Below are 25,989 nucleotides of genomic sequence, written 5' to 3' on the forward strand. Positions count from 1 at the left end.
TAGGAAATGCCGAGTTCCACCGTTATCTATCCAGAATCCAACAAACCAGCTATGGCATTGCAGGGCATTCTGTGCCTCTGATTAAGAGCTGCAGCTGTCACTCCTCTGCCTGCTGGTTTTATTAGTACCACCTCCACCAATGGCCCCATTGTTTCCACTGCAGCTTGCACTGGTAGTTATTATTGATTGTGTCCCATAAGGAAGAAGTGCAAATCTCAGACTTGCTATCCCTTCTCCCCTGGAAGCTGTGATATTCAAGGCCATAGTGAACACTGGCTCAAGCATGGCTGTGCCTGTTGCCCTACCTTGGATGTTTCAGAGAAGGATATGGAGGAAGGGGAGTGAAAGATGTGTGAGGCTTCCTAAAAATCTAATGCTAGGATGGATTGACCCTGTTTGGTTGGGGGTGATATCCTTAGGGCTGGGGAGGTTGTCTACTGACTCTCTTCTGGGATGCACCTATGAGACTCAGGGCTTCCCCTGAGGTGGTGTGAGTATGACCATATATCATGGAAGCTGCCGAACAACTATAGGGAAAACTCTTCCCCAAGAGAGCTAGTCACCAAAGAACTCCAACAGGGAAAGCCCTGTGTTGAGAAAGAGCTAATGAGGGAAACTTGGACTGAGAAGATGAAAAAATCCCCCCTCCAATCTATGCTGCATTTCCTTTCTCCTTCTATATGGACAAGAACAGAATCTGGAAGGACAAACCACCACCATCTGAAATAGCAGCTGCTGCTTGTACAGGGCCTCAAGGCAGAGACAGCAACCGCAAGCAAAATTCGCCCTAGAACCAGCTGTGGCATATATATTCTTCTCAATTCAGGAAAAGAATGACTCACTTTCTTTCAAAGTATCTCTGTTACTTGCATGCTGTGCTTTGTCCATTGTAGTTTGGAAACATCTCAGTCACCCATCCAATGCTCCGGGGTCCCTTGACAAACCTGAAAATAGATCCACTAATAAGCAGACAGACAGCCCAACCCCAATCAAATCAAATCAACCCAGCAACGACATGCATGTAGCAAGAACTAACCTGTCTCCACTGGAATCCCACACAGGAGCGGCCCTAGCTGGTTTGCCACCCAAGGCGCCCTTTGTTTTAGGCACCCTGTTCCCCCAGCCCTAGAATCAGCCCTGGTCTCTCATTCCACCACTACCCAGGCCTGCCCCAGGTAAGGAACCCCCTGCAGCACACCCTGCAGGCTAACGAACTCAGGCTGTTACAGACTTGGGGAGGAAATGAGTTTCAAAAGTCCAGGGCACTAAGGAGATGCCCGACTAGCTGCTCCCTCTCCCATGTCAAAGAGGCTTCAGGTCAAGCGCCTCTGCTGACTTCAAATGTGGCATATGTCCTGGGGCGAGAGACAGGCTCTTAGGCACTGAGTGCCCTGGGACCTGCCTTTATAGGCCAAAACAAACATCTTTAACTCAATCTGGAAACCAATAAGCAGGCAGTGTCTGTCACAGTGCGTGGGTTTAATATGCTCGCAAAACAAGGCACTGCCTGCCAAGTGAGCTGAGAAATTCTGCACCAGGTGCAGTTTTTGAATAGATATTTTGAATAGCATATTTCAGTCTCTAATCACCAGGTGACAAAGGCATTGATGACAGCTGGATGGTCTGCATCCAAAAGAAATGAGCATAAACTTCTAGCTGTTTGTAGGTTGGGAGAAGAGCAGACTTGGTTGAGTTAGAGGAAAACACCAAGTTCATCTTGCTGGGTCTGCATACGGCTGTTCCTGGGCCTCTCTCACATCCTGGTTCTTCTTTCTTCTCAGAGTCCTAGCTCCCGGAGTCATGACTACACAACAGCTGTAGTCACCTTATCTTTGTACTCTGTCAGCAAATGGCTGTGAGCTGAGAACCAGCATTTTGTGCTTTAGGTAGTACAACCAATGTCATGCAAGCTGTATGCACTGAGCAGAAGGCTGTAATTAGCCTTGAAACACATAAAACCTCATGACCAGCTTTTTGTGGAATCACCTTTTTGACCTACCCCCATTTAGTGTCCGACCACACACCAGGGCAGCAGAAGGAACTGGCTGTTCAGCCTGAATCACATCTGTGATGCACTGTCAGTCTAAGTCATGAGTCAAAATGGAATCTGACGTGAGGCTCAGTAGCATAAAATTGGTTTTATTAGTAGTGTATCATGCCCAGCAACCACTGAACTTTTGAGGTTTGAGATATGCAGGAGATTAGCTTATGATGGTTCATGATTGTAGCTTGTGTATGACTGTGTAAGGTTCAGCACTAAACCAATTTTAGAACTGTGGCTCCTTGCTCGAGATGCTAACAGAAGCCCTGCTTTGAGTCACACTGAGAATCTTGGGCAGTCAGATGTTACTCTGACACACTGGTCTCAATGGCAGACAGATGGGAAATCACACATCCTTCTCTCCTTGGCAGACCTGTTCTCCCTGTTCTAGTCAGACTTCCGGGCCAAAGAGATTTAGATGGGTTCAGAGAAACACCAGAACTTTTGGATGATGCTCCAGTCTGAACATTGTGAGGTTCACTGAGACTAAGTTATGCGCTCCTGGATGATCATAAATGAAAGAAACTTCTGAGTAACTTTGGCCACTATATCAACTTCATTTGTCAAACACCGTGGGGCATTAATAGAAGAACCAAGATTAATCTCCAGCAAGGAGCTATTAAAGAAAAGGATTTGTTCTAGAAATGGAGCTGAAAGAGCATTTACTTCCCACTGACTTCAGATAGAAATCTGCCTTACAGCACTGCCCCAGAAAGCAGGTGGCATACCCAGGCCGGTCAATTAAGTAGGTCAAAAAGGCCTATGGAACTAAGAGCATGTTGGTAATGGTGGAAGTCACTGAGTCAGGGCAGATGCTTGCCAGAGTAGGTCCCAAGGACCGTTTCCTGGTGCCCCACTTGCTCACATTCCAAACATGCTGGAGTAGGGCAGAAGAAAAGGTGAGGTATCATGTATGGACATGGAACAGCTACTTTTTTACACTGCACATAAAAATTGATTCGCTCACTGCACATAAAAATTGATTCGTGCTCACATTCCAAACATGCTGGAGTAGGACAGAAGAAAAGGTGAGGTATCATGTATGGACATGGAACAGCTAATTTTGGAAAACCCTGCTGGAAATCCAGGTAGTTATCTGACAAAGAAACACTGCACATAAAAATTGATTCGCTCACTGCACATAAAAATTGATTCGTGCATTTCCCATCCTTTCATCAGTACTACCAGACCTTCAACTATAATTGAAGGCCACAGCCTATTTACATCTCTCCTGAAGGGCAGAGAATGTGAAATGTACAGTGCTATATAAGTGCTAAGCAAAAAGAACCAACAAACACAGCCACTGCAAATCAAATCCATATTTATTAACCTAGAATGCTACTTCCACAAAGCAAGTACAGTAAAATGTTAGTAATTTAACAGACTGCTGAAGGTACAGTTGTATAGAACTAGTGGTGCTAACTTGCTGTCTGGTAGCTCAGAGAAGCCAATCGCTCATTTAATCAGCCACGTGACACAACACAGTTATAATCTAGACAAGGAAACAAATGCAAGAAGCAATTTACCTTATAGTTAAGCAGTGTAAATAATATAAGAAAGTAACTGTAGGATATTATGAGCGGGAATGAAAGCAGATTGCAAAAGAAGAGGCCTCACCATGGTCCTGTGTGTGTCTGTGTGTGCAAGTGCTTGGGGAGGGAAACAGGTCATTGCCCTGAATAAATTTGTTTCTTTATCTGACTTTTCCCTAACTGAAAAAGTCAATAATGTTCCATCTGGGGAAGAGTTTTGAGCAAACAGTCAGGACTTTATTATCTCATTTAGCCAGGTTGCCCACACCTATAGTTACTTGTGAGCTGCTGGTCAAGGTAACAGAAATTTCATTGTTACCATATACTCAGTGGCAGACAATACAGGAATTACTTCCAAGGGTAGCACAATATCGAACATCGTTGGTTACAATGATAGTAAAATAGCAAAGAAAAGAATCTTAAGATTCGGCCATTGGGTAACAGAATAGTAACTTATAGATTGTGCAGCACTGGGGTCTGCACAGTGGTTTTCTTCACCCAGGTCCTTCTCCAAGAAACATGATCTGTTCTGTGCATTGTGTGGCGTATCTTATTCAGAGCATAGGCAGCATGTCAAACCAGTCTGCAAAATAGGTCTGAATGATGATCTCATCTGGTCCATCTGATCAAGCTGGTGCTTGGGGCAGCAATCTTCAAGGGGCGGCAGTCCCTGTTGTTTTGCCCCCAAGCGGCATGCCGAATTGCCGCTGCAGACGGCGGGGGCAGTCCGTGTGCCCTTAGGGCGGCATGTGCGTTTCTGCGGTGGTGGCAATTCGGCAGCAGCTTCTATATTTAGCTGACCGTGGTGGCTTCAGCTAAACATAGAAGCTGCCGCCGCGGAAACGCGCCTGCCGCCCTAAGGGCACAGGGACTGCCCCCGCCGCGATGGCAATTCAGTGCGCTGCTTGGGACGGTGAAAACTGTAGAGCCGGCCCTGTCCATGAAGATATTCCAACATCATCATAATTTTATGGGTGCAGGACAGGGGCCCTTAGATAATAAGGTGAGAGCTGCCTAGGATAAACAAATTCATCCAACTCCACTGAAGCTGAAGATGATGCATTCAAAGTCAGCAGAGTTACGAGAAGAATTGTGCCCTGTGTGTTCAGTTGTAATGGTAGCTCAGGAAGAAGAGTACATTAGGAACTCTTGTCACTGTAATAACCACTGGCACATTACAGTTTTGAAAACCTGCCAATAAAATCTCCATTGTGCTGCCAAAATAGCACTAGTCAGGGTCAGCATGATTACAACTTGGCTACCAGAGTGGGTTTGCTCTATGTGTTGCAAGAGGAAATTTTGATTGAAAAGACTACTCCTATTGCATGATAAAACTGAAGCAGGTATTGCTTCAGGACTAACCAATCATAACTTTGTGTATGGGAAGTTCCAAGTTGATCATCTGTAACATACTGGCATTTTCAGAAGTAGTAGAGGAATCCCCCCAGTACTCCGACTGCCACGGCTGTGTTATGAGAGGAACATCCATCTGCGGAGAAAGATGTTGAACATGGCTTATATGGTGCCTGTACAAGATGACTTGTATTCCCCTTCTTCATTCCTTATGCATTTGAAAGACCAAGGGAGGCCTACTGGTAAAATAACAGGACCGGGAGTCAGGACTCCTCTATTCTTTTCCCAGCTCAGCCACTGGCTTAGTGTTTGACCTTGGGCAAGCCAGTGGGGCTCTCTGTGGTCTAGTGTGCACAACTGTAAGAGGGGGACAATGCTACATTCCTACCTCACAGGAATATTGTGAGGCTAAACTAATGTGTGTAAAGTGCTTTGAGATCCACAGAGGGAAATCCTTATAAAACTGCAAAGTATTATTAAGAATGTGAAATCCTTTGCATTTCTGTGTGAATAGCTTTAGTCAATGTGCCTATGTGCATTTGATAAATGGACAGGATTTCTGAATAGGATATGATCAGTTACAGGAAAAGCTAGCAACCAAGAGGATTAATAGTGAAGTTTCTAGATGAGGAAAATAAAAGGTATCATTTCTGGTGTCCTCAGGTGTTAGACACCCTACCCGTAGAATTCAAAAATTGTTCAGTTTGAGTGCCATTGAATATCCTTCTCACTAGCCTTCTCACTGTCTTAAAAATGCTGACTTAGACACAATGGATGGTGTTTACTCCATTACCTCCTATATTTTTATCTACAGACGTTATATTCATCAAGCCTTTCAAATACACTTTTCTTGACACTTGTGTAGTGAGGTGATATAGAATATCACTTTGAGTACTAGTTATTTGTCACTTACTACTCATGCTGTGGGGATTGTCACCTAACTCACCTACTTCTGCTCCCTTATTGTCACAGGGTATGTCTACACTATGGGATTATTCCAATTTTACAGAAACCGTTTTTTGGAAACAGAGTGTATAAAGTCGAGTGCACGTGGCCACACTAAGCACATTAATTCGGCGGTGTGCGTCCACGTACTGAGGCTAGCATCGATTTCCGGAGCGTTGCACTGTGGGTAGCTATCCCATAGTTCCCACAATCTCCCCCGCCCATTGGAATTCTGGGTTGAGATCCCAATGTATGATGGGGCAAAAACGGTGTCGCGGGTGATTCTGGGTAAATGTCGTCAGTCAGTCCTCCCTCCGTGAAAGCAATGTCAGACAATCATTTCGCGCCCTTTTCCCTGGATTGCCCGGCCAGATGCCATAGCACAGCAACCATGGAGCCCGTTCAGCCTTTTTTCACTGTCACTGTATGTCTACTGGATGTTGCTAACAGACGCGGTACTGCAGCGCTACACAGCAGCATTCCCTTGCCTTTTGCAAGTTAGCAAAGACGGTTACCAGCCATACTGTACCGTCTGCTGCTTTGCAAGTTGACAATGACGGTTACCAGTCATACTGTACCGTCTGCTGCTATCATAGGTGCTCCTGGCCGGCCTCAGTGAGGTCGGCTGGGGGCACATGGACAAAAATGGGAATGACTCCTCAGGTCATTCTCTTCTTTAAGTTTTGTCTAAAAGGAGAGTCAGTCCTGCCTAGACTATCAGGCAAGCCTACTAAAGAACCAGAGAGGCAAACGGCTGCTCTGGGTCAGAGCCCCAGACATCCTGCAGAAATGATGAGCCGCATGCCATTCTAGGGGGTGCCCCTGCAACAATGCCACCCGTTGCTTCCCTCCTCTCCCACCCCTCCTGGGCTACTGTGGCAGTTATCCCCCCATTTGTGTGATGAAGTAATAAAGAATGCATGAATAAGAAACAACACTGACTTTATTGCCTCTGCAAGCAGAGATCAAAGCGGGGAGGGGAGGGCAGCCTCCAGCTGCTGTGATATTCCAGGCAGGACTGAATCTCCATTAGACAAAGCTTAAAGAAGAAAATGACCTGGGAGTCATTCCTATTTTTGCCCAGGTTCCCCTGGCCGACCTCACCGAGGCCAGCCAGGAGGGACGACAATGACAGATATCAGTCCTACTGTACCGTCTGCCATCCGGAAGGGAAGGGAAGGGGATGCTGCTGTGTAGCGCTGCAGCACCGCATCTGCCGGCAGCATCCAGTAGACATACGGTGACATTGAAAAAAGGCGAGAGAGGATTTTTTCCCTTTGCTTTCATGGGGGGGGGGGGAGGGCAACGACATATACCCTGAACTACCCGCGACAATGTTTTTGACCCTTCAGGCTTTGGGAACTCAGCCAAGAATTCAAATGGTTTTCGGAGAGTGTGGGAACTGTGGGATAGCTACAGTCGTCAGTCACCCCTCCCTCCGTGAGCGTCCATTTCATTCTTTGGCTTTCTGGTACGCTTCTCTCAGCTCCTTAAGTTTCAGCACTGTGTCGAGTCCCTGTTGTGGCCTCTGTCCATCATAGCCTTGGAGATTTTTTTCAAATGTTTTGGCATTTCATCTATTGGAACAGAGTTCTGATAGAACAGATTCATCTCCCCTTACAGAGATCAGATTCAGTATCTCCCATATGGTCCATGCTGGAGCTCTTTTTTGATTCTGGGACTGCATGGTCACCTGTGCTGATCAGCGCTCCACGCTGGGCAAACAGAAAATGAAATTCAAAAGTTCACGGGGCTTTTTCTGTCTACCTCGCCAGCACATCCGAGTTCAGATTGCTGTCCAGAGTGGTCACAATGGTGCACTATGGGATAGGTCCCGGAGGCCAATACCGTCAAATTGCGGCCACACTAACCCTAATTTGAAATGACAATACAGATTTCAGCGCTACTCCCCTCGTCGGGAAGGAGTACAGATATCGATATTACAAGCTCTTTATACAGAAATAAAGGGCTTTGTTGTGTGGACGGGTGTAGGGTTAATTTGGTTTAACGCTGCTAAATTCAAAATAAACTCGTAGTGTAGACCAGGCCTTTGACTCATAGGACTGAAAGGGACCTCGAGAGGTCATCTAGTCCAGTCCCCTGCACTCTAGGCAGGACTAAGTATTATCTAGACCATCCCTGACAGGCGTTTGTCTAATCTGCTCTTAAAAATCTCCAATGATGGAGATTCCACAACCTCCCTAGGCAATTTATTTCAGCACTTAACCACACTGACAGGAAGTTTTTCCTACTGTCCAACCTAAACCTCCTTTGCTGCAATTTAAAGGACTCCCAGTCAGTCCAATAAAGAGTTTACAAGATGTCCCAGCGTATCTTATTCACATGACTACTTGTGACACTTCCTCTTTTTTGTGAACATTCTTGTGGGGGAGAAACAAAGTTGCTTATGCCCAGGGGGGAAACAAACAAAGGTGGCTGCAAATATCATAGAAGCAATTGCACTAATTGTGTCTGTGAACAGTCCTTGCAGCACACGTCCAGCTCCAATCACAATGAAGCTTATGGGGAGCCCAACACCTGAATGTTTTCACTAGCTTTACCTGCAAACACCTTCTCTCTTCTTTTAACTCTTCTCAGTAGTTGCTCTGGGTCTTTTACCCTGGAGGGGTGTTCAGAATTCTCACCTGAGAAATAGAAAGATTCCTTTGCATGAAAGATCTAGGGACACAGCAGGATTGTTCTTCTCTAGCATCAAACACATACATTCTCCTTGAATTATGTATCCCATGACATGGCTTTTAAGCCACTTTTTCCCACCTTCCCCTCTTGAGGTGTCTTGAGAACACAGGTCCTGGGGAACAAATGCAGAAGAGTCCATTTAAAAGGATACCTTTTAAAGACCTGCTGAGGCCTTGTGCTGAATGTAAGATTCATTTGCATTGGCCTCGAGTGTGTAATGGTGCTTTACATACAAATAAAAGTCTGGGTTAAAAGTGTTGAGAGATTATCTTGCTGAAATGCCCTATATTTCCTATATTTATGTTTCATATTAAAAAAAGTTTTATTTATTCTAGGCATTAGAATGAGTAAAAAGAGCTTAATTTCCCATGCCTTCACCTGATTCTGTGATCTGATCCAAAGTTCAATAGAGGCAGTGTAAGTCCTTCCATTAATTTTAGGTGAGGCCCCTGCTGTTTACTCCCCTTCTGAAGTCATCGCTCTCTTGTTGGTGACATCACAATTGGTTGCTAAGCAGATGATTATAATGTCACAGAGCAATGTGATGTCAGGTGAGGAATATGCATCAGGAACATGTTAATGTCAAAAGAACCTATACGATCCAACAAAGTTCTTGAGCTGAATACGGCTCAGTGTTTGTAAGAGGCTTTGAACATGGAAAGGGATAAAGATTGTTCTTATTCCACTGGAGAACTATAGAACACATTTCAGACATAAAAAAAGTTCGGAGGCAGAGAGCAATGCTATGAAGCAGCACTTTGATTTGCACTGCATGCCTCACACTCTTGGATCAAGACCACTGCAACTTCTGATTTCAATGGACTAAGTCAAGAGATTCACTCACTGGGCTTCCCAAAGCATCCCTCCTCGGGCTTCTGCCATGTGAGAATGTTCTCCAGCCAGCTGGGTTTGTAGAAGTCAGAGAATCCAGACATACCACATAACATAACTGAGGGGGACATAAACCCACAATTCAGCAATCGAACACTACAGCATCTTTACAAGCTCAGCCTCCAGAAGAAAAGACACTCAAAAATCCTTGGCTAATAGGATCCATAATTCTGCCAGCCAGTCCTATTAGAAAGGTGGCAGTCTGACAACTTGTAAGTTCCTCTTCCTCCAGGAGGCCACCTATACAAATAAGAGATTGGGGCAGGAGACGGATTGTGTAAACTATTAGATTAAATAGTTCAACTCCTGCCTAATGCAAAATTGTTCCTGACAGCATGTTTTCTACTGTTGTTTACCCTTTAGTTTTAAAAGTCCCAAGCAGTATGTCTCCTACCATTACAACCAAAAACCTGTGCCCCAAACTTTCAAAGTTGGATGTTGTGACAGGGTACTGGGCAAAGGGTTGCTGATTCAGCCCTTTGTCACCAGGGCTGGCTCTAACTTTTTTGCTGCCCCAAGCAAAAAAAAAAAAAAAAAAGGCACCACCCCGCTGTAACAACCCCCCCAAGCGCTGCCCCACCAAAACAAAAACACCCCCCAAAGCACCACCCCACCAAAACAAAAAAAAACCCCTGAGCACTGCTCCGCCCTGCCAAACCAAAAAAACAAACAACCCCCACAAGCAGTGCCGCGCTGAGACAACCCCCCCAAGCGCCGCCCCATCAAAACATAAAAAAAACCCAAGCGCCGCCCCGCTGAAACAACCCCCCCGAGTGCCGCCCCACCGAAACATAAAAAAACCCCAAGTGCCGCCCCGCTGAAACAACCCCCCCAAGTGCCGCCCCGCCGAAACAACCCCCCCGAGTGCCGCACCGCCAAAACATAAAAAATCCCCAAGCGCCGCCCCACTGAAACAACCCCCCGAGTGCCGCCCTGCTGAAACAAACAACAACCCCCCGAGCATCGCCCCGCTGAAACAAACAAAAAAAAACCTGAGCGCCACCCTGCCGAAACCAGGGGCGGCTCTAGGAATTCCGCCGCCCCAAGCAGGACGGCGCGCCGTGGGGTGCTCTGGCGGTCGCCGGTCCCGCGGCTCCAGGGGACCTCTTGCAGACGTGCCTGCGGAGGGTCCGCTGGTCCCGCGGCTCTGGTGGACCTCCCGCAGGCATGCCTGCGGATACTCCACCGGAGCCGCGGGACCAGTGGACCCTCCGCAGGCACGTCTGTGGGAGGTCCCCCGGAGCTCTGGGACCAGCGGACCCTCCGCAGTCATGCCTGCGGGAGGTCTGCCGGAGCCGCCTGCCGCCCTCCTGGCAAAATGCTGCCCCAAGTGCGCGCTTGGCGCACTGGGGTCTGGAGCCGGCCCTGGCCGAAACAAACAAAAACAAAAACAACAACAACAAAAAAACCCGAGTGCCACCCCGCCAAAACAAAACAAACAAAAAACCTCACAATGCTGCCCCATCACCCCAAGATTGGCCACCCCTTACAAGGTGCTGCCCCAAGCATGTGCCTGGTTGGCTGGTGCCTGGAGCCGGCCCTGTCTGTCACACCAGCTCCCAGTTAGGAGGATAAATTAGAGCTGGCTAGGGATAACTTGGCCCTTATTGGGGAAGCAGAGACAGATGCTGCCTAATTAGCCTGGGACTATGTAAAATCCTCATGGTAGGCAGCCAAGGGGAGAGGAAAGAAAGGGAAAATGCAGGGAGTGGAAGTAGTTTTCCCCCTTCCTCCTGCTTGCAGATGATGAAGGGCCAACTGTAAATGGTGAAATAGTGGTGGGAACAAGCCTGTGAATAAACTGCACCAGTGGATACTAATCTCAGAGTGATTTTGTGGATTTAGCAGAGGCAGAAGCCAATGAGGCCCTGCTACAGATGTCTAAAGATAGGCTTGTAAAACCATGGAGAGGCACCTCAGCAAGTGGTCTAATTTGTAGATGTGCAAAATGCACATTACAGTCATTGTATGCAACGTTGCTGTAGCCGTGTCAGGTCCCAGGATATTAGAGAGGCAAGGTGGCTGAGGAAATATCTTTTATTGGACCAATTTCTGTTGGTGAGAGAGACCAGCATTCCAGCTTACAAAGAGCTGAAGAAGAGAGCTTGTCTCTCTCGTTAACAGATGTTGGTCCAATAAAAGATATTATCTCACCCACCTTGTCTCACTAGATTCATTGTCAGACAGCAGCTCCCATTGGCTTCCACCTGACAATTTATTTAATACTATAGCTTTAGATGCATAAATCCCAGAGTTTAAAATATTGGCCTTCAATCTATAGTCACTGTATATAAGAGAAGAACATGAGCTTATTCTAGTGTACATGTCATCCAGCTACAGTTAGTGAAGAGATGCAGAACATAAGTGTAGTGAGGCGGCCTGGCTCCCGGCGGCCCCTGAGAGAGAGGAACCAGAGCAGCCACCCCAGTGGGCGGAGCTGCCGCCACCTGTTCCCGCCCCCCCGGAAGTCAAGGGGCGGGACAGGAAGTATAAAAGCCCGGCCCCAGCGCTCAGTTGGAGCCCAGCGGCCGGAGAGGACAGACGCTCCTACTCGGGCTCCTGCCGGACCGAGCCTGCCCCGAGCCAGGTACCCGGACACAGACGGACCGAGCCTCCCTCAAGCCAGGTACCCGGACACAGACGGACCGAGCCTCCCTCGAGCCAGGTATCCGGACGTGGACCGCCCGAGCCTCCCTCGAGCCAGGTACCCCGAGGTGGACTGGCCGAGCCTGCCCCGAGCCCGGTACCCCGAGGAGCGGCCCGAGCGGCCCCTTGACCCGAGTCCGGAGGAGCGGCCCGACCTAGACAACCCTCAGCACGCCGAGGAGCCCATGGTGTGGGACCCCGCTGCCGAGCCCCGCGATGAGCAGGTACCCATGGAGGGGGAGACGGGAAGTAGCCCGGGGGTAGCTGACCCCAGTCTGGCTACGACAGAGGAAGAGCCGATGTCGGTGTGTTTCGGTCAGGACCCCACCGACACAGCAGCAGACTGACTGCCGCTGGTAGGGCCCCGGGCTGGGACACAGTGGAGTGGGTGGGCCTGTGTCCCCCCTGCCACCCTACTTACGGGTGGCAGTCTCCCCCTCACACCAGCGCTCAGGCATAGAAGCCTGCATGCACCTGCTGTTGCTCAGCTCCTGCCCAAGGACCTGAGCCCCTTGAACTATTGGTTGCTGCTCCGCCCTGACCTAGGGCTTGGGCTTACAGACTATCATTGCTGCTCAGCCCCTGCTGTAAGGACCTGAGCCCTGAACTATCATTGCTGCTCAGCCCCTGCTGTAAGGACCTGAGCCCTGAACTATCATTGCTGCTTAGCCCCTGCTGTAAGGACCTGAGCCCTGAACTATCATTGCTGCTCAGCCCCTGCTGTAAGGACCTGAGCCTAGAACTGCTGTGTTGCTGCCCCGCCCTGACTAAGGGCCTGGGCTTCCTGACTTTGTTAGGGCTCAGCTCCTGCTGCAAGGACCTGAGCCGCCCTGGACTCTTGTGTGTTGCCCCGCCCTGACTAAGGGCCTGGGCTTCCTGACTTGGTTATTACTGCTCAGCTCCTAAGGTAAGGACCTGAGCTCTGAGACTAGTGCTACTGCCCCGCCCCTGGGGCAAGGACCGGAGCCCTAAACCTAGCACTAAGTGTTTGGTGCCCCGCCCTGATTGAGGGCCGGGGCTTAGCGTATTGACTGTATTGGTGCTCAGCCTGCAGACAGGATCTGAGCCCCTGGACTCTTGTGTGCTGCCCCGCCCGGAGCTAGGGTTAGGGCTTATTGACTTTGGGCTTGGCTACACTTACAGTTTGCAGCGCTGGTAGTTTGCAGCGCTGGTCATCCAGCTGTGTAGGAGCAGCGCTGGTGTGTGGCCACACTCACAGCTACCAGCGCTGGTGTGTGGCCACATTTGCAGCATTTCCAGCGCTGTTGGGAGTGATGCATTATGGGCAGCTATCCCAGCATTCAAGTGGCCGCAACGTGCTTTTCAAAAGAGGGGGGTGGAGTGGGGTCTAGTGTGACAGGGAGCGGGGGGAAAGAGAGAGTGGATTTTTGGAGCCAACACTGTGTGTTAGCTTCCTGACTTGAAAAATCAGAACATTTTTCCGACCCCTTAGTCTTAACTCTTAATTGCAAACAGCATGTAGGCAACACGACTCCCCGCTGTTTCCCTGCCTGCCTCTCATTTGATTGTTTACAGCCAAGTACAGATGATCACAGCAAACAGGAGCTGTGTTTGTTTTTTAGATAGCAGCAGCAACGGAGGAGCTCCACAGAGCTCGTTCACAACAGGGAGGAGGATCTCATTTGATTGTTCACAGATTGATCACAGCAAACAGGAGCTGATAAGCAGCTCCGGTAGAAACGGAGCTCCTCCGGAGGTTCACAACAAAACAAAGAGAGGCTGCATAACAAAACAAAGGGAGTAATTTAGTTTAAAGCATTCTGGGATATCTCCTTATTCCCTGGAGGCCAATAAAAGCGCTGGTGTGTGTCCACACTTGATGAGCAGCGCTGGATCACCAGCGCTGCAATCGCTACACCCCAACCTGGCCAGGTGTACAGCCAGCGCTGCAGCCAGGGAGTTGCAGCGCTGGATGTGCCTTGCAGGTGTGGACAGTTACTAATTGCAGCGCTGGAAAGCCTCTACCAGCGCTGCAACTTGCAAGTGTAGCCAAGCCCTTTGTGTTTGCTCAGCTCCGGCTGCAAGAACCGGAGCTTAGAACTGGTTTGCTGCCCAGCCCTGACTGAGGGCTGGGGCATTGCAGTGACCGTGTGCCTTTCGTTTAGCCCCTGCCTGAGGGGCAGAACCCGAGACCTTCAGAACCCGAGGACTGATTTGGGGCCGTGTAGTGAGGCGGCCTGGCTCCCGGCGGCCCCTGAGAGGGCACGGCCCCCGTACCGGACTATTACAGTAAGATACTACTTAAATAACCCTTAATGAAGCTTTACATGCAGTATGGTTAACTTTTTTAGCACAACTAATATTTTCTGTACCCTTAGGTTAATGTTTCATCACTGCTTGGATAAATAGCTTGATTTTATTATCACAAGTCACAATATGCTCTGCTATTGCTTCATTGGGAATAGATTACATACTATTTTCCATGAAGAAGTCTCGAGAGGAAAACTTGAACCCATTGCTTTCGATCACCAGATTTATTTTCATCATGCTAGCACAGAAAATATTCTTGTAATATTGGGCCCTCAGGAACAGATGATCCAAACAGCCTTTCTAGACATAGAAGAAAACCAGGGTATCATATTGCATTTTTTTTAACTTTCACAATGGAGTAGGGATGGTGAGATCTGATAGTTGTGATTGGCAGCTGCAGATATGATTTTGGACTTAAACACTATGAGATAAGATAATCTGAGCATCCCATTCATCGGGGAGTCATCTGCTTGGACTGTGGTCTCTCAATTTATTTAATCTGGGCATCTTTACTAATCCAAAGGGGACAGTGGGGGCACACTTTTCTGTAACCTGAAATGGTATAGCCATTGGAAGCACAGAGTGAGCATCAATCCATTGGCACATAATACTGACAGGTGAGATGATACCAGCTTGTTCTCCTGGCTATCACTCACTGTGGTTGCCCAGTGCCTAATTACAGTTGTTTAAATACTGTATAGGTAAAAATATCAAACAATGAAGTCTTGAAAACTGAAATGTTGAATGAACGATGGTAGTAATGGCAGTGGGGGCTGCCCTGGCCATCACAATGGCTGCTCTGCCAAGCCTGGGAAAAAGATTCCCACCATGGAACTCCCTAGCACTGAGCCAAGATTCTTGACGTAGGCACTAGGGAGTGAAATTGCCTAATAATGTAGGTGGAAGGCTGAGCTGTGAGGTTAGGGGGGAAACATCTGATTAAAACATACAGGTGCTTTCCTTGGTGTCTTATGCAGACCTCCAGAATTCAGGGCAACTGTGTGTGAAGGGAGAGCCGCCTCACTGTGGTCTGGTTTATTTGTAATCTAGACCCACCCCAACTTCACTCCTTTCCCTGCAATGCTCAAACCAAGTAATTTGACCATCTCTTGATTGGTTAGTTAATTTAAACTTCTGTTTCCTTAAGATCCACCCTGTGGTGCAGTATGCAGGAAGAATGGGTTTACTTCACTGGAGAAAAGGCCTCTTCATTCTTGCTGCTGGGAATTAAGTTTTTTCCCACCTCTCTTCCTTCTAATTTTTCCCGCTGCTCATCTCTCTCTCTCTCTCATATTTTTATCACTAACCCCATTGCCTTTCCCCCCCAAATCCAGTGGGCCATGCTTTAGGGCTGGTTTTGGATTTAAAAATTGAGATAATTTAGTCTGACAGTTCCATTTAGCAGGGAACCATCTGCTTGGACTGTGGTCTTTCAACATATTTCATCTGGTATTTTTAACTAGGCACTATGGCCAATTTCTGTGCCTAGGTTACAAACATAATCCTCTACACATTTGGTGGAATCCCATCCCTCTCTGCCACATTTTAAGCATCTTCTTGCTGTACATAGTCCTCTAAAATGATCAGCTGCCTCATAGACAAAACACAGCAGTGGCTGAACTAGGTAACTTGTGGGTTCCTGTTTGTCTCCAGACATACACAAATGAGTAACTGAACCAGGTTTCCTTCATCATCCAGGTCTAACTCTGCTATGAGTCTGTATTCCCTGGTCACCTCCCCCGCTCCACACCTGTCCTCTGCCAGACATGTCCCACTCAATGTCCTCACCTCTCTTGCCTACATCCAGATACTCCCGCTTCAATTACATTGAAATGAAAATAATATTGGCTGTATTCACCCCAGAACTAAACAAATGTACTACCCTATAGTCTTTCCCTACTGGAGCTTCCCCCTTTCCCTCTTAGCTGTTTCTAAAGTCCTTCATAGCTTCTTTCCTAAAGAAACAGATGTTTAATTTTCTGTCTGCAGCTGAAATCCAAAGTACCAATTTAAGCAGCCAAATTAGAATATGATGGTGTCTCCTCAACAAGTTTGTCCTGTTGCCTCCACACATCTAGTTTGTCCCACATAACTATATTTTGTATATCAATTTCCTTCCTTCCTTCCTTCCATATTTCTCTCTGGAGTCATTGCTCCCAACCTTCCCCACCCTCCTGCATATCCAGGTTAGCCTTCTAACTTCCCCTTTCCAGCTCTGTTAGAACTGCAATCAACAAACACTCAGAAAGTCCACCCAGCCACGTCCCCATGTTGTATCATGTATATTTTTCCTGTGATAGCTGCTAATCCTCAGGTAACAAAACTTGGCACTTACCATAGCTGCAAACATGAAGTAGAAAAGCTGATGTGACAGGGGGTAACCTGAGCATCCGAACTTAGTCATGATGTTCCTACAGGCCTTGGTGACAACACAGGGCTTGCCATTATCTTTCCTGTTGAACAAGCAAGAGAACGGTAATGAACAGCTCAAGTGTCTGAAGACAAGACTCCAGTAACTAAATGTAAAGGTGTACTCTCCTCTCAATGCATGTGCAGAAGAATGGAACTCCTGTTCATCATTTTATGAATGCAAATGCAGGTTAAAGAGGAGGGAAGAAGTGCTCCAGAGAACAGAAGTGATCAAAGAATACCTCTTGACGAGGAATAAAACCTACCAAGTTCCTAGCAAATATGTAACGCATTTATCACTCATTTCCTCTGTAAAACAACTGCTGCTGTCAAACACGGAGTAGGCAAGTGAGGAGTCTGTTTGGTTCCACGAATGAGGAAGCTTCCAAAAATTTGGTCCTAAAACTGGCTCAAATTCTGAAAGCAAATCAAAGAAGCAAACCCATAAATAATGAAGTGGTAGCAAGGGTGACACATTCCTTGTTATTCAACCTTACTGCCTTCTGCCTTGTATTAGCAATGGTAGAACATATTGTGGAGGGTTCTCCCTATTGCATGGGCATTCAGATACATCCCATATGCCTCCATTTAAAGATTTGTGCTTCTGATGAGCCAGTTACTGTGATATACTGTACCACAGAATCATGCATTCTCTTTATGTCCAAAGCAATGGGATCAAGGTTAGTCCTTAAAGTCAATGATGGCCATATACAATGATAGGAATCTATTTGGAAAGATTTTGAACCATTATATCTGGGGATGCAATAAATCAATTGCAGAAAAACATCACTTTTGGTTTTTAACAATAGTTAAAAGGCCATGCACCTGACAGCTCGGAGATGACATAGCTAGGGAAGACATGATATAAGCAGTGGATTTAGTATAAGCAACTTCAAAGAAAGCTGTATTAGAATTTCCCAGAATAGTGAATTTCCCAAAGCCATAAAGTAAACCATTAGTGGAGCCAGGAACAGCACCCACAAGTTCAGACTCAGTTCCCTTTCTAACCACTAAACACCCTCCCTTCCTAAGTGTCTACAGGAATATGATGCACAGCAGATGCCGTTGTCTCTGATTATTATTTGTTCCTATTCAGAAGCGATAGCACCTGCTTCATAAGGCAAAACAGATGGGGAAAACATTTCAGTATAAACACCTCCAGCCTAAATAATAAATGTCCTTTTGCACCACCTCACTGGAATTGGTACCACTTAGTTTTACCTTTGAAATACTCTGGGTCACTCTGCTCAAGAGAATGAGTTGCTTTTTCAATCAGAGAAGACAACTTCTTCACCAGCCTTTCAACTCGGGCCTGCTGAGATAGTAATTCATGTTCTGAGGCCCATTTCTCCAGGGCTTCTTTCAAATAAGCTGCAGAAAGAAAGACAGTGAGGTTTTGTGTATGATCATAGCCTTCAAGTGCTTTTGTATGTACAACAATAACCTGATTGAACTTTTGACAATGTCTCCACTTGGTTAGTGGGTTCTTCACCATAGAGTATTATCACACTGTAACTGTACTGTTTCCCTCAGGTGAATAGTCAGTTGGATCCACAAACCTATTCCTGCTACCTTAGGAGGAGAAGGAAGGAAACTAAAGCCATATAAAATGGTTGTGATGATCTCTTCAGGGCACTTAGATTCTGTACTGAAAAGCATGATATTATTTGGCAGGTCTCAGCAGGTGTCACTGTTATACATAGTCTTGCAAGAGGGTTTTTGTGTGCATGTGTGCAAGCAAATGTTCAGTCCTGGGAGGACAAGCTGTGTTCATTTTTGATAATCCATGATTCTGTGCAGAGGCAGTTGTCCTTGGAGAAGGAGTTGTGGGAGAATTTGCTTTCCAACTTGGGCTCTATTTAGAGTCAACTGTTGCTCCTTGGGAACCAAGCATTGGGGTTGGGTTTAGATTACCCTGCGTGCTGTTTGACCACCTCTGTTCCAGGACTGCTATAAATGGGTAAATAAAAAAAGTTACACTTAGAATATATTGAGAGTCCATATCACTGGTTTCTACTCCACTGGGAAGCTGATCTGAAAAGCCCCGGACATCCCCTACCATACGGAGGAGGGATGCTACTAAGGTCAAAACAGGACACTGGGTGTTTGAAAGTAGAGGCAACACTCTAAATGCTTAGACAGAGAGAGAAAGACAAACTGTTAATACTCTGTAAGACATTCAAGGATTCATAGATTCATAGATAGGGCTGCCTAGAAGCACACTTGTTCCTTTGGTTGGAGCAGTGTCAAGGGTCAGAAAAGACATGGTAACATTGGGAGTATCTGACAGAATTGCGTTAAGGCCCCATTGTCTAAATTCAACTTTAAGGGTGCCCTCATACCACAGCAACTAATTCCCCAGGAGTTGGTGACAGGCAGTGCCATCCACCAAAAGAACAATTGGTTTCAGTTCTAGTCCTCCCGTGTCTCTCAATCCACACCCACCTGCAAGCCAGCTAATAGCAGAAGGGTAGCCCATTGCAATACCATCTTCCTGGGCAGAATGTCCTATGCACAGCTTCTGGACGAGTGATGGCCTGTGAGAAGAATCCGGACTTCCCAGACCCAGTGACAGCCACCAGAGAGGTTTTAGGTCCATGACTGACTGGAAACATTAATGTCTCATATGGGGAAGGCACTGTTGCCAGCTCTTGGGTTTTTTGTTTTTAAAGCCTTGTCTCTTGGAGTCATGATATTACATGAGGCCCACAGAGCAGAAGGCAGGGAAAAAATGAAATAATATATATCACATAAAATCTCATGATTTTAAAGCCAAATCTTGTGATTTTTTTAAGGATTTGATTGACATTTTTTGAACACTTGGGGTTAGCATTGCTGGGAAAATAAGATGCCTCCAAACTCTCGTTTTCTGTGCTTCCTACAAAAGCCTTGACAAGGGTTAGGCTTCTGGTGTGCACAGCCCACTGCCTATCATGCTGATCCATACTGTCTCATAATTCACTTGTACTTCCTTGTCTGACTGTATCCATTTGTTGTCTTTTGTTTTATACTTGGCTTGTAAGCCCCTTTTGGGGCACAGCCCATCTTTTTGGTTCTGTGTTTGTACAGCACCTAGCACAACAGGATTATGGTTCATGTTGCGAATTTTTTTAAAAGGGCTACAAAGATGATCCTGGCAATTACAGACTGGTAAGCCTGACTTCAGTACTGGGCAAACTAGTTGAAACTATAGTAAAGAACAAAATGGTCAGACACATAGATGAATATAATTTGTTGGGGAAGAGTCAACATGGTTTTTGTAAAGGGAAATCATGCCTCACCAATCTACCAGAATTCTTTGAGGGGATCAACAAGCATGTGGACAAGAAGGATCCAGTGGATACAGTAGTGTACTTAGATTTTCAGAAAGCCTTTAACAAGGTCCCTCACCATTGTCACCAAAGGCTTTTAAGCAAAGTAAGCTGCCATGGGATAAGAGGGAAGGTCCTCTCATGGACTGGTAACTAGTTAAAAGATAAGAAACAAAGAGTAGAAATAAATGGTCAGTTTTCAGAATGGATAGGGGTAAATAGTGGTATTGACAGGTAGACAGGATACTGGGCTAGATGGACCTTTGGTCTGACCCAGTATGGCCACTCTTATGTTCTTATGACTAGAGCTCTTGGTCAGGGCCAGCTCCAGACCCCAGCGCGCCAAGTGCGCGCTTGGGTCCGCATTTTGCCGCCAGGGCAGCAGGCGGGTCCGGCGGACCTTCCGCAGTCATGCCTGCGGGAGGTCGACTGGAGCCGCGGGACCAGCGGACCTCCCACAGGCATGACTGCGGAGGGTCCACTGGTCCCGTGGCTCCAGTTGACCTCCCACAGGCATGACTGCGGATGGTTCGCTGGTCCCACGGCTCCGGTGCACCTCCCGCAGGCATGACTGCTTGGGGCGGCCAAATTCCTAGAGCCGCCCCTGCTCTTGGTGCTATGATAATACAAATAATAATAAAAAATAATAATAATGCCAACCAGTCTTAAACAAGAGATGGCTAGGTCTTTGTTTGAGAAGCCATCACTTGACATTAATGTCCTCGCCAATTACTGCACCATCTCAAGGCTTTCCTTTTGGAGGAAGGCTATCCAGGCTGTGCTTGGGCAGATCTGGATTCTTCCAGTCAGATCCTTACCAGTCTGGTTTAAGGTCTATTTATAATATGGAAATCGTTGTGCAGGTAAAAGATAATGGCTGCTTCTTGACCAGCGAGGCTGGATTAGCCAGACAAACGCCACATGGAAAAAAAGGAGGGTTTGTTAGTTGTCAAAAAAAAATCTCTGCATTGCTCAAGGGCTCTCCCATGCCACTGATGCATATAGGGCCTGATCAAACAGCTGAAAAACGGTAAAAACCAGCTTAAATACACATATATAAGCTAACAGAATGAGGGTGTGCTGCCAACATTCCAACCCCTCTGGGCCATTACCAACCGTCTGTTACCAATACACACCCTCATTCTGTTAGCCTATCTATCCATATATAAATAACCCAGCGGGGTCAAACTTAACCTGTGACGATGGCAAAATGCCTTTTTAATTAGGGTTTGACTGCAATCCCTACAAAAAACAAACATAAAATCACCTTTCTGTTTTTCTTTCTTCACTCTGTTTCAATGATTCTTTGTGACTTGCTTTTCTCCCTAAGCCCCCCACACCTCTATGATCCTCCCTGATGACAGTTGGAACAGAACCGCCCTCCCTGTCTGTTGTCTTCTTTTCCTGCACACTCTCCTCACTTTGTTCACTCCACCTACTCTGTAGCCCTCTCCTGGGTCTTGTGGTCCCACCTTTCCCCTCTTCTTTGCATCTCCTTCCCCTAGATTCTTCCCTCTCTCCATTTGGCTTCCTTTCTCTTTTTGTTTCTCCACTGATCTGTTTTTCTTGTCTTTCCTTCCCCTTTTACTCTCCCACTCCCCTCCGCTCTCGCCTGTCTCCCCCCGCTTACTGCCGTCTGCAACTGCTCAGCTCTTGTGAGATCAAACTGCTGGAATCTTCTGCAGTGGAATAAAGTCTCAGAAATGTGGTCTTCTCATCAGAGCCAACAACAACAAGAGTGGTGTGAATTAAACTAGCAGAAAGGTATTGAACCTGAGTTGCAAGGTGTGAATCTGGTACTGAATTTCTCCATTATTCAGGTTTGTCTGGACTTGGGATTTTGGTATGACCCATTTGAGAGATGGCTCTGGATTTGGGATCCTTTTGCAAAGTTTCCCAAAGTTTTTTTTGTTTGTTTTTAGCTCCTGTTTTGGTTTGGAATCATCTCTAATTTTCATTAGATTCCCTCTGTAGACTTCTAGCTGGGGTAGTTCTACAGTTTAGGACCCCCTTATGTACCACTAATGAGACACCATAGCACTCTTCCACTAATGTGATCAACCAGTGGTTCTGCCATTAATCATCAGATCCTAGCCCCCTGCAGAAGACGGTTGGCACACATCCACAGGCATACAGCTGACACGTAGTCAGATTAGTCAACCAGATTAGCCACCTATCTGAAAATCCCTCCAACATACTGACAGCCTAGGGTATGGCATAAAGTCAGCATAGATAGCTCTACAACTTCTTCTCCTAGCCTCTGTCCTCCTACCCCTGGGCAAGTGGGTATTTGGGGAAAGGATCATGGCCGGAACACTGCTGAGCTCTGATTCCCAACCACCAGCATGGTCGTGGGGAGGCATTGCAGTTGGGTACAATATAGAGCAGTAATAATGGCTGCTTCAACTTGCCCTAGCCCTAGAATCTTGGAAGCATACAGGTTATGTTCATCTACCTGTGCCTCATCCCTGTGGGTCCTGCCAGAGAAGTATAATATCCAGTATCATCAAGTGGATGAAATATTCTTTCTTCTGCACATTTCACCCTATTTTCCCCCAAACATGACAAAAACAACCTGTGACACCTTTTAAAAATGACAATAATCTGTGATTCCCTAAGGATATCTGCTCAATACAAAGGGCAGCTGGAGCACTGCTGCTTTCTTTAATATGAGAAATTAATCATTCCAAAATAATTTAAATGGGTGTAAATGTATAAATTTGAGAGCCCTTTAACGGTGCTATCAGGAACCAAGGCTTGTTAATAAAAACAGAAATTTTAAAGGAGAGAGTTTCATATCAGTGTAGTATGAGATTTATAAAAGCAATTGAGTTACAGTACCTTGCAAAACATGAAATCCAAACACTGCATCTAGATTGATGTCCCTGTACTTATTTTCCAGGAAGAAAGTTGCTTTCTCTAGAGCAAAAATGATAATGCTCCTCGTATCAGCCTCACTTTTTGACAGATCAGACTTAAAGAGAAATATCAGCAGCAAAAACACAGGGATTGACATTTCTGCTTTGCTAGTTTGCTTGGAGAAGATTGTGCAACTCGGACACATCAGCTGTTCACTGCTGTTCTTGTGCTGGGTGACTGGTAGTTTCCTCCTTCCAGCTTAACTATTTAAGTGAACTATGGTCTCAGTGAACATATGCCCTGGGCCAGTTCAAGCAGTCCTCACTCATGGGCATATCTCTGGTTCCTCTTAATGACTTGGAATTTTTTTTACTAGGTCAAAATCTGGTCCTCTAAGCTTTAACTCAGATCAAATTCTTATGGCCTGAGATCCATAGAAAGGAACGGAGGGTTTGATCTTGTATATGTGTGAGGAGAAGCACTGAGCAGTCTGTGCAGTTGATCATAGAAGACTGGAAGTGTGCAGCAACACATGCTGGAGGAAGTGCTGAGACATCAGATAGCTGCAGGAAGTGGACCATATTCTTGGCATTTTATGTAGCATGTCTGTGTGCTGCTGAAGAGCTGAGTATGTTCAGCTGATGGTTGTACTGTCGGTCAACAGAGAAGGATGGTCTTTCTCTGTCTGCAACTAAAACTGACTACTTTCCTTGTCCCTCTGACTGGACTATTTGGTCTGCTAAGGCCACTTTCTGCCTCTGGAGAATTCCCCTTGCATAAAGGGACTCTTTGCCAGCATAAGGGGAAGGAGAGGGGTACCTGTGGTGTTTGGAGATGGGGGACATACAGGAGGGTATGTGATGGACTGAGCTGATCCCCCAACTGTTATAAGATGTTTGGATCTTATTTCAATGATGGAAGTTAGAGTAGTAGGGGGCCAACTCCAATTTCCAAAACGGCTGGGTGGATGAGGGATCAGCAAACTGCAACCAACTCAGGCCACCACTCTGCACTCAGATGCTGGGGAGAATTGGCCCCTGCATTCAACCATTCTTACTGTAGCTTGGCCATTCCATTCACCTTCAACCTTCCTTGCCACAGCTGTAACATGCTGTGATGTGTGCCGTTATGTTTTTCTGCAAACAGCCCGGTACAGAAAATGAAGTGTGTGCTTTTTTTGTTACTGGGAGAGGGGGGATCCAATCAAATTTCTGACCAGTAAATGTGATAGCCCCAGCAGCCTCCCAACCAATTATTCACCAGCTTCAACACTGCTTTGCTTCTGAGACCTGACATAGTAAGGTTGCTTATCTTTGCAAATTATTGTATAGATTACAAAAACAAAAAAACTGCCTTCTATATGACCAGCAGATTTCTAAACCAAGGATTTTTAAAAGGATTAGAATGTCAAGAGGGATAAATTCAGAATACATTCAGAAAGGCAGAGGTCTGTGGAGCATTTACTGGTGTTAGCAGAGAGCTGGTTGGTCACATGCTGCTGGTTCCACTTTCTTATTTCTGGCTGCTAAATCACATTTAAAGGTGTTAAAAGTATGTTACTTTCCTAATACGACTTTCTCAGGTGAGCAGTTGCTGCAGTTCCCACAGCAATGGTTTGTGAATGAGAGGGGAGCTGGCTCCATAAGCCTGTATATTAGCATGTGGATCACGGTACAAAGAGCTTTGTGATTTCCTTCTATACAGGTATATGTGAATCCATCTGGTTCTGTGTATTCCCTTGAAAAGCCCCGTATTCACTAAGGAAAATATCCCACTTTGCAACTTCCAACTAGCAGCCAACAAAACCGTTTCATGTGAAGGCTGTTCCATGTAAGACCTGGATTTGAACCCAGATCAATTATAGATAAGAGAGAACTGTTATTTCTGCAAGACTTGTAGCTCCATTCCTCTGGCATGGGTCCTAAATACATTAGCTTAAACTATAATTTAAGAGAGAACATCCTATTTCTAGAAGTAGTGATTCTTGCCATTAGGACATAGTGTTGTACACATAATTTGATGCAGGTGAAATTAAATATGAAAGCTCACTTTCCTGCACACAACAGATCTTTTTCTGCTCTGGTACCCATTCCGTAAACTTAACCCTGCAAATATTAAAATGTGTACATGCTGCATACATAAGATAAACTTCAGATTTGTTAATACTAACTTAGGTTAATTCATATATTTTCAAGCTTTGGAACCACAGACTCTTAGCTTCAATTGGAGCTAATGGTACAGTACTTGGCACTTTGCAGGATTGAGCTCCAGATAGGGTGGTTAGTTCAGCCCTGAGCATGTGAGACTCCTCCTGTTTGCGCTTCTAATCACACTTACCGACTGATGTCCAACTACATGTCCAATTTTCTCCTTGAATTCTAGAGATATGGAACCAGCCAGTCTCTTAGAACAAATACTGGGTTACCCAATAGGACAGAACACCCTACAGACACTCAATGTTATTTTCCATTCTGTTTGTATCAATTGCTATGAATGTTTCTCCACCTGCTTAGCTGAAATAGATCCATATTCAAGATGATCCCCCTGTAGCTGTATCTCTAAACTGTATACATCTGAGTGCTTCACCCTACCTTAAGGACCTTCAGACCTTTGGTCTGTTTATTAGCTCCACTATTAACCTTCTCCAGAATTTGTGCAACCCTGTAAACTGCTGACAATAACTCTTGATGAAAATCACACTTGAGAAAGACTTTGTTGTTGTTGGCCTTGTAGCCCTGAGGATTAATCTGTTGGTCTGTATAAAATGTCTTTTTGATAAAAGTGTGTAGGCTGCATAGATTAATAGAATTTGCAATAAGCTGTAATGAAGATACCTAGAAACTTCTAGACCAGACATCCTGGCCTATTTCCTCTGTGATGCTGAAAGCAACCTTTAAGACCCTTACTCAGAAAAGTAATAATAGGAGACAAACCTACGCAAATGTCTAGGGACTTTTTGAATGTTTACTAACCTTTCACCTAGTTAGGGTACAAAGGAGGGTATTTTTGACCACAAATGTAACACATACAC

The 25,989-nt window shown here is 46.1% G+C and overlaps 1 protein-coding gene across 5 annotated transcripts; it reads right to left on the bottom strand.

The window, feature by feature from the left end:
• Positions 1–886: 886 nt before the first annotated feature.
• Positions 887–23,339, bottom strand: C11H16orf89 (chromosome 11 C16orf89 homolog). 5 transcript variants are annotated; one of them, XM_044978735.1, is made up of 9 exons: positions 22,941–23,319; positions 18,010–18,159; positions 17,055–17,205; positions 16,715–16,832; positions 14,544–14,679; positions 9,416–9,520; positions 8,433–8,516; positions 4,987–5,062; positions 887–944 (listed from the first exon to the last, which is right to left on the bottom strand). In XM_044978735.1, exons 1-8 carry the CDS (start codon positions 23,161–23,163, stop codon positions 4,995–4,997), a joined length of 1,035 nt encoding a protein of 344 aa, XP_044834670.1. In that variant the 5' UTR covers positions 23,164–23,319; the 3' UTR covers positions 887–944; positions 4,987–4,994. The 5 variants fall into 5 exon arrangements, 4 of the variants coding, with proteins under 4 accessions (XP_044834670.1, XP_044834669.1, XP_044834668.1 ...); XM_044978734.1 differs by lacking the exon at positions 887–944 and adding an exon at positions 3,346–3,533 and having other exon boundaries at positions 22,941–23,318; XR_006572284.1 differs by lacking the exon at positions 887–944 and adding an exon at positions 3,346–3,533 and having other exon boundaries at positions 4,936–5,062; positions 22,941–23,315.
• Between the last annotated feature and the right edge of the window lie 2,650 nt (positions 23,340–25,989).

Source organism: Mauremys mutica, chromosome 11 (assembly GCF_020497125.1).
Source record: "Mauremys mutica isolate MM-2020 ecotype Southern chromosome 11, ASM2049712v1, whole genome shotgun sequence".
Taxonomy (NCBI): Eukaryota; Metazoa; Chordata; order Testudines; family Geoemydidae; genus Mauremys; species Mauremys mutica.

Bases quoted from the DNA above. Each gene is read 5' to 3' on its own strand.
- C11H16orf89 (XM_044978735.1), bottom strand. From the start codon at position 23,163: ATGTGTCCGAGTTGCACAATCTTCTCCAAGCAAACTAGCAAAGCAGAA. The intron at 14,680-16,714 runs GTAAGTGCCAAG...TTCTATGTCTAG, and splicing joins ACTTCATGTTTGCAGCTATG to AAAGGCTGTTTGGATCATCT. The intron at 9,521-14,543 runs GTATGTAATCTA...TGTCCCCCTCAG, and splicing joins AGACTTCTTCATGGAAAATA to TTATGTTATGTGGTATGTCT.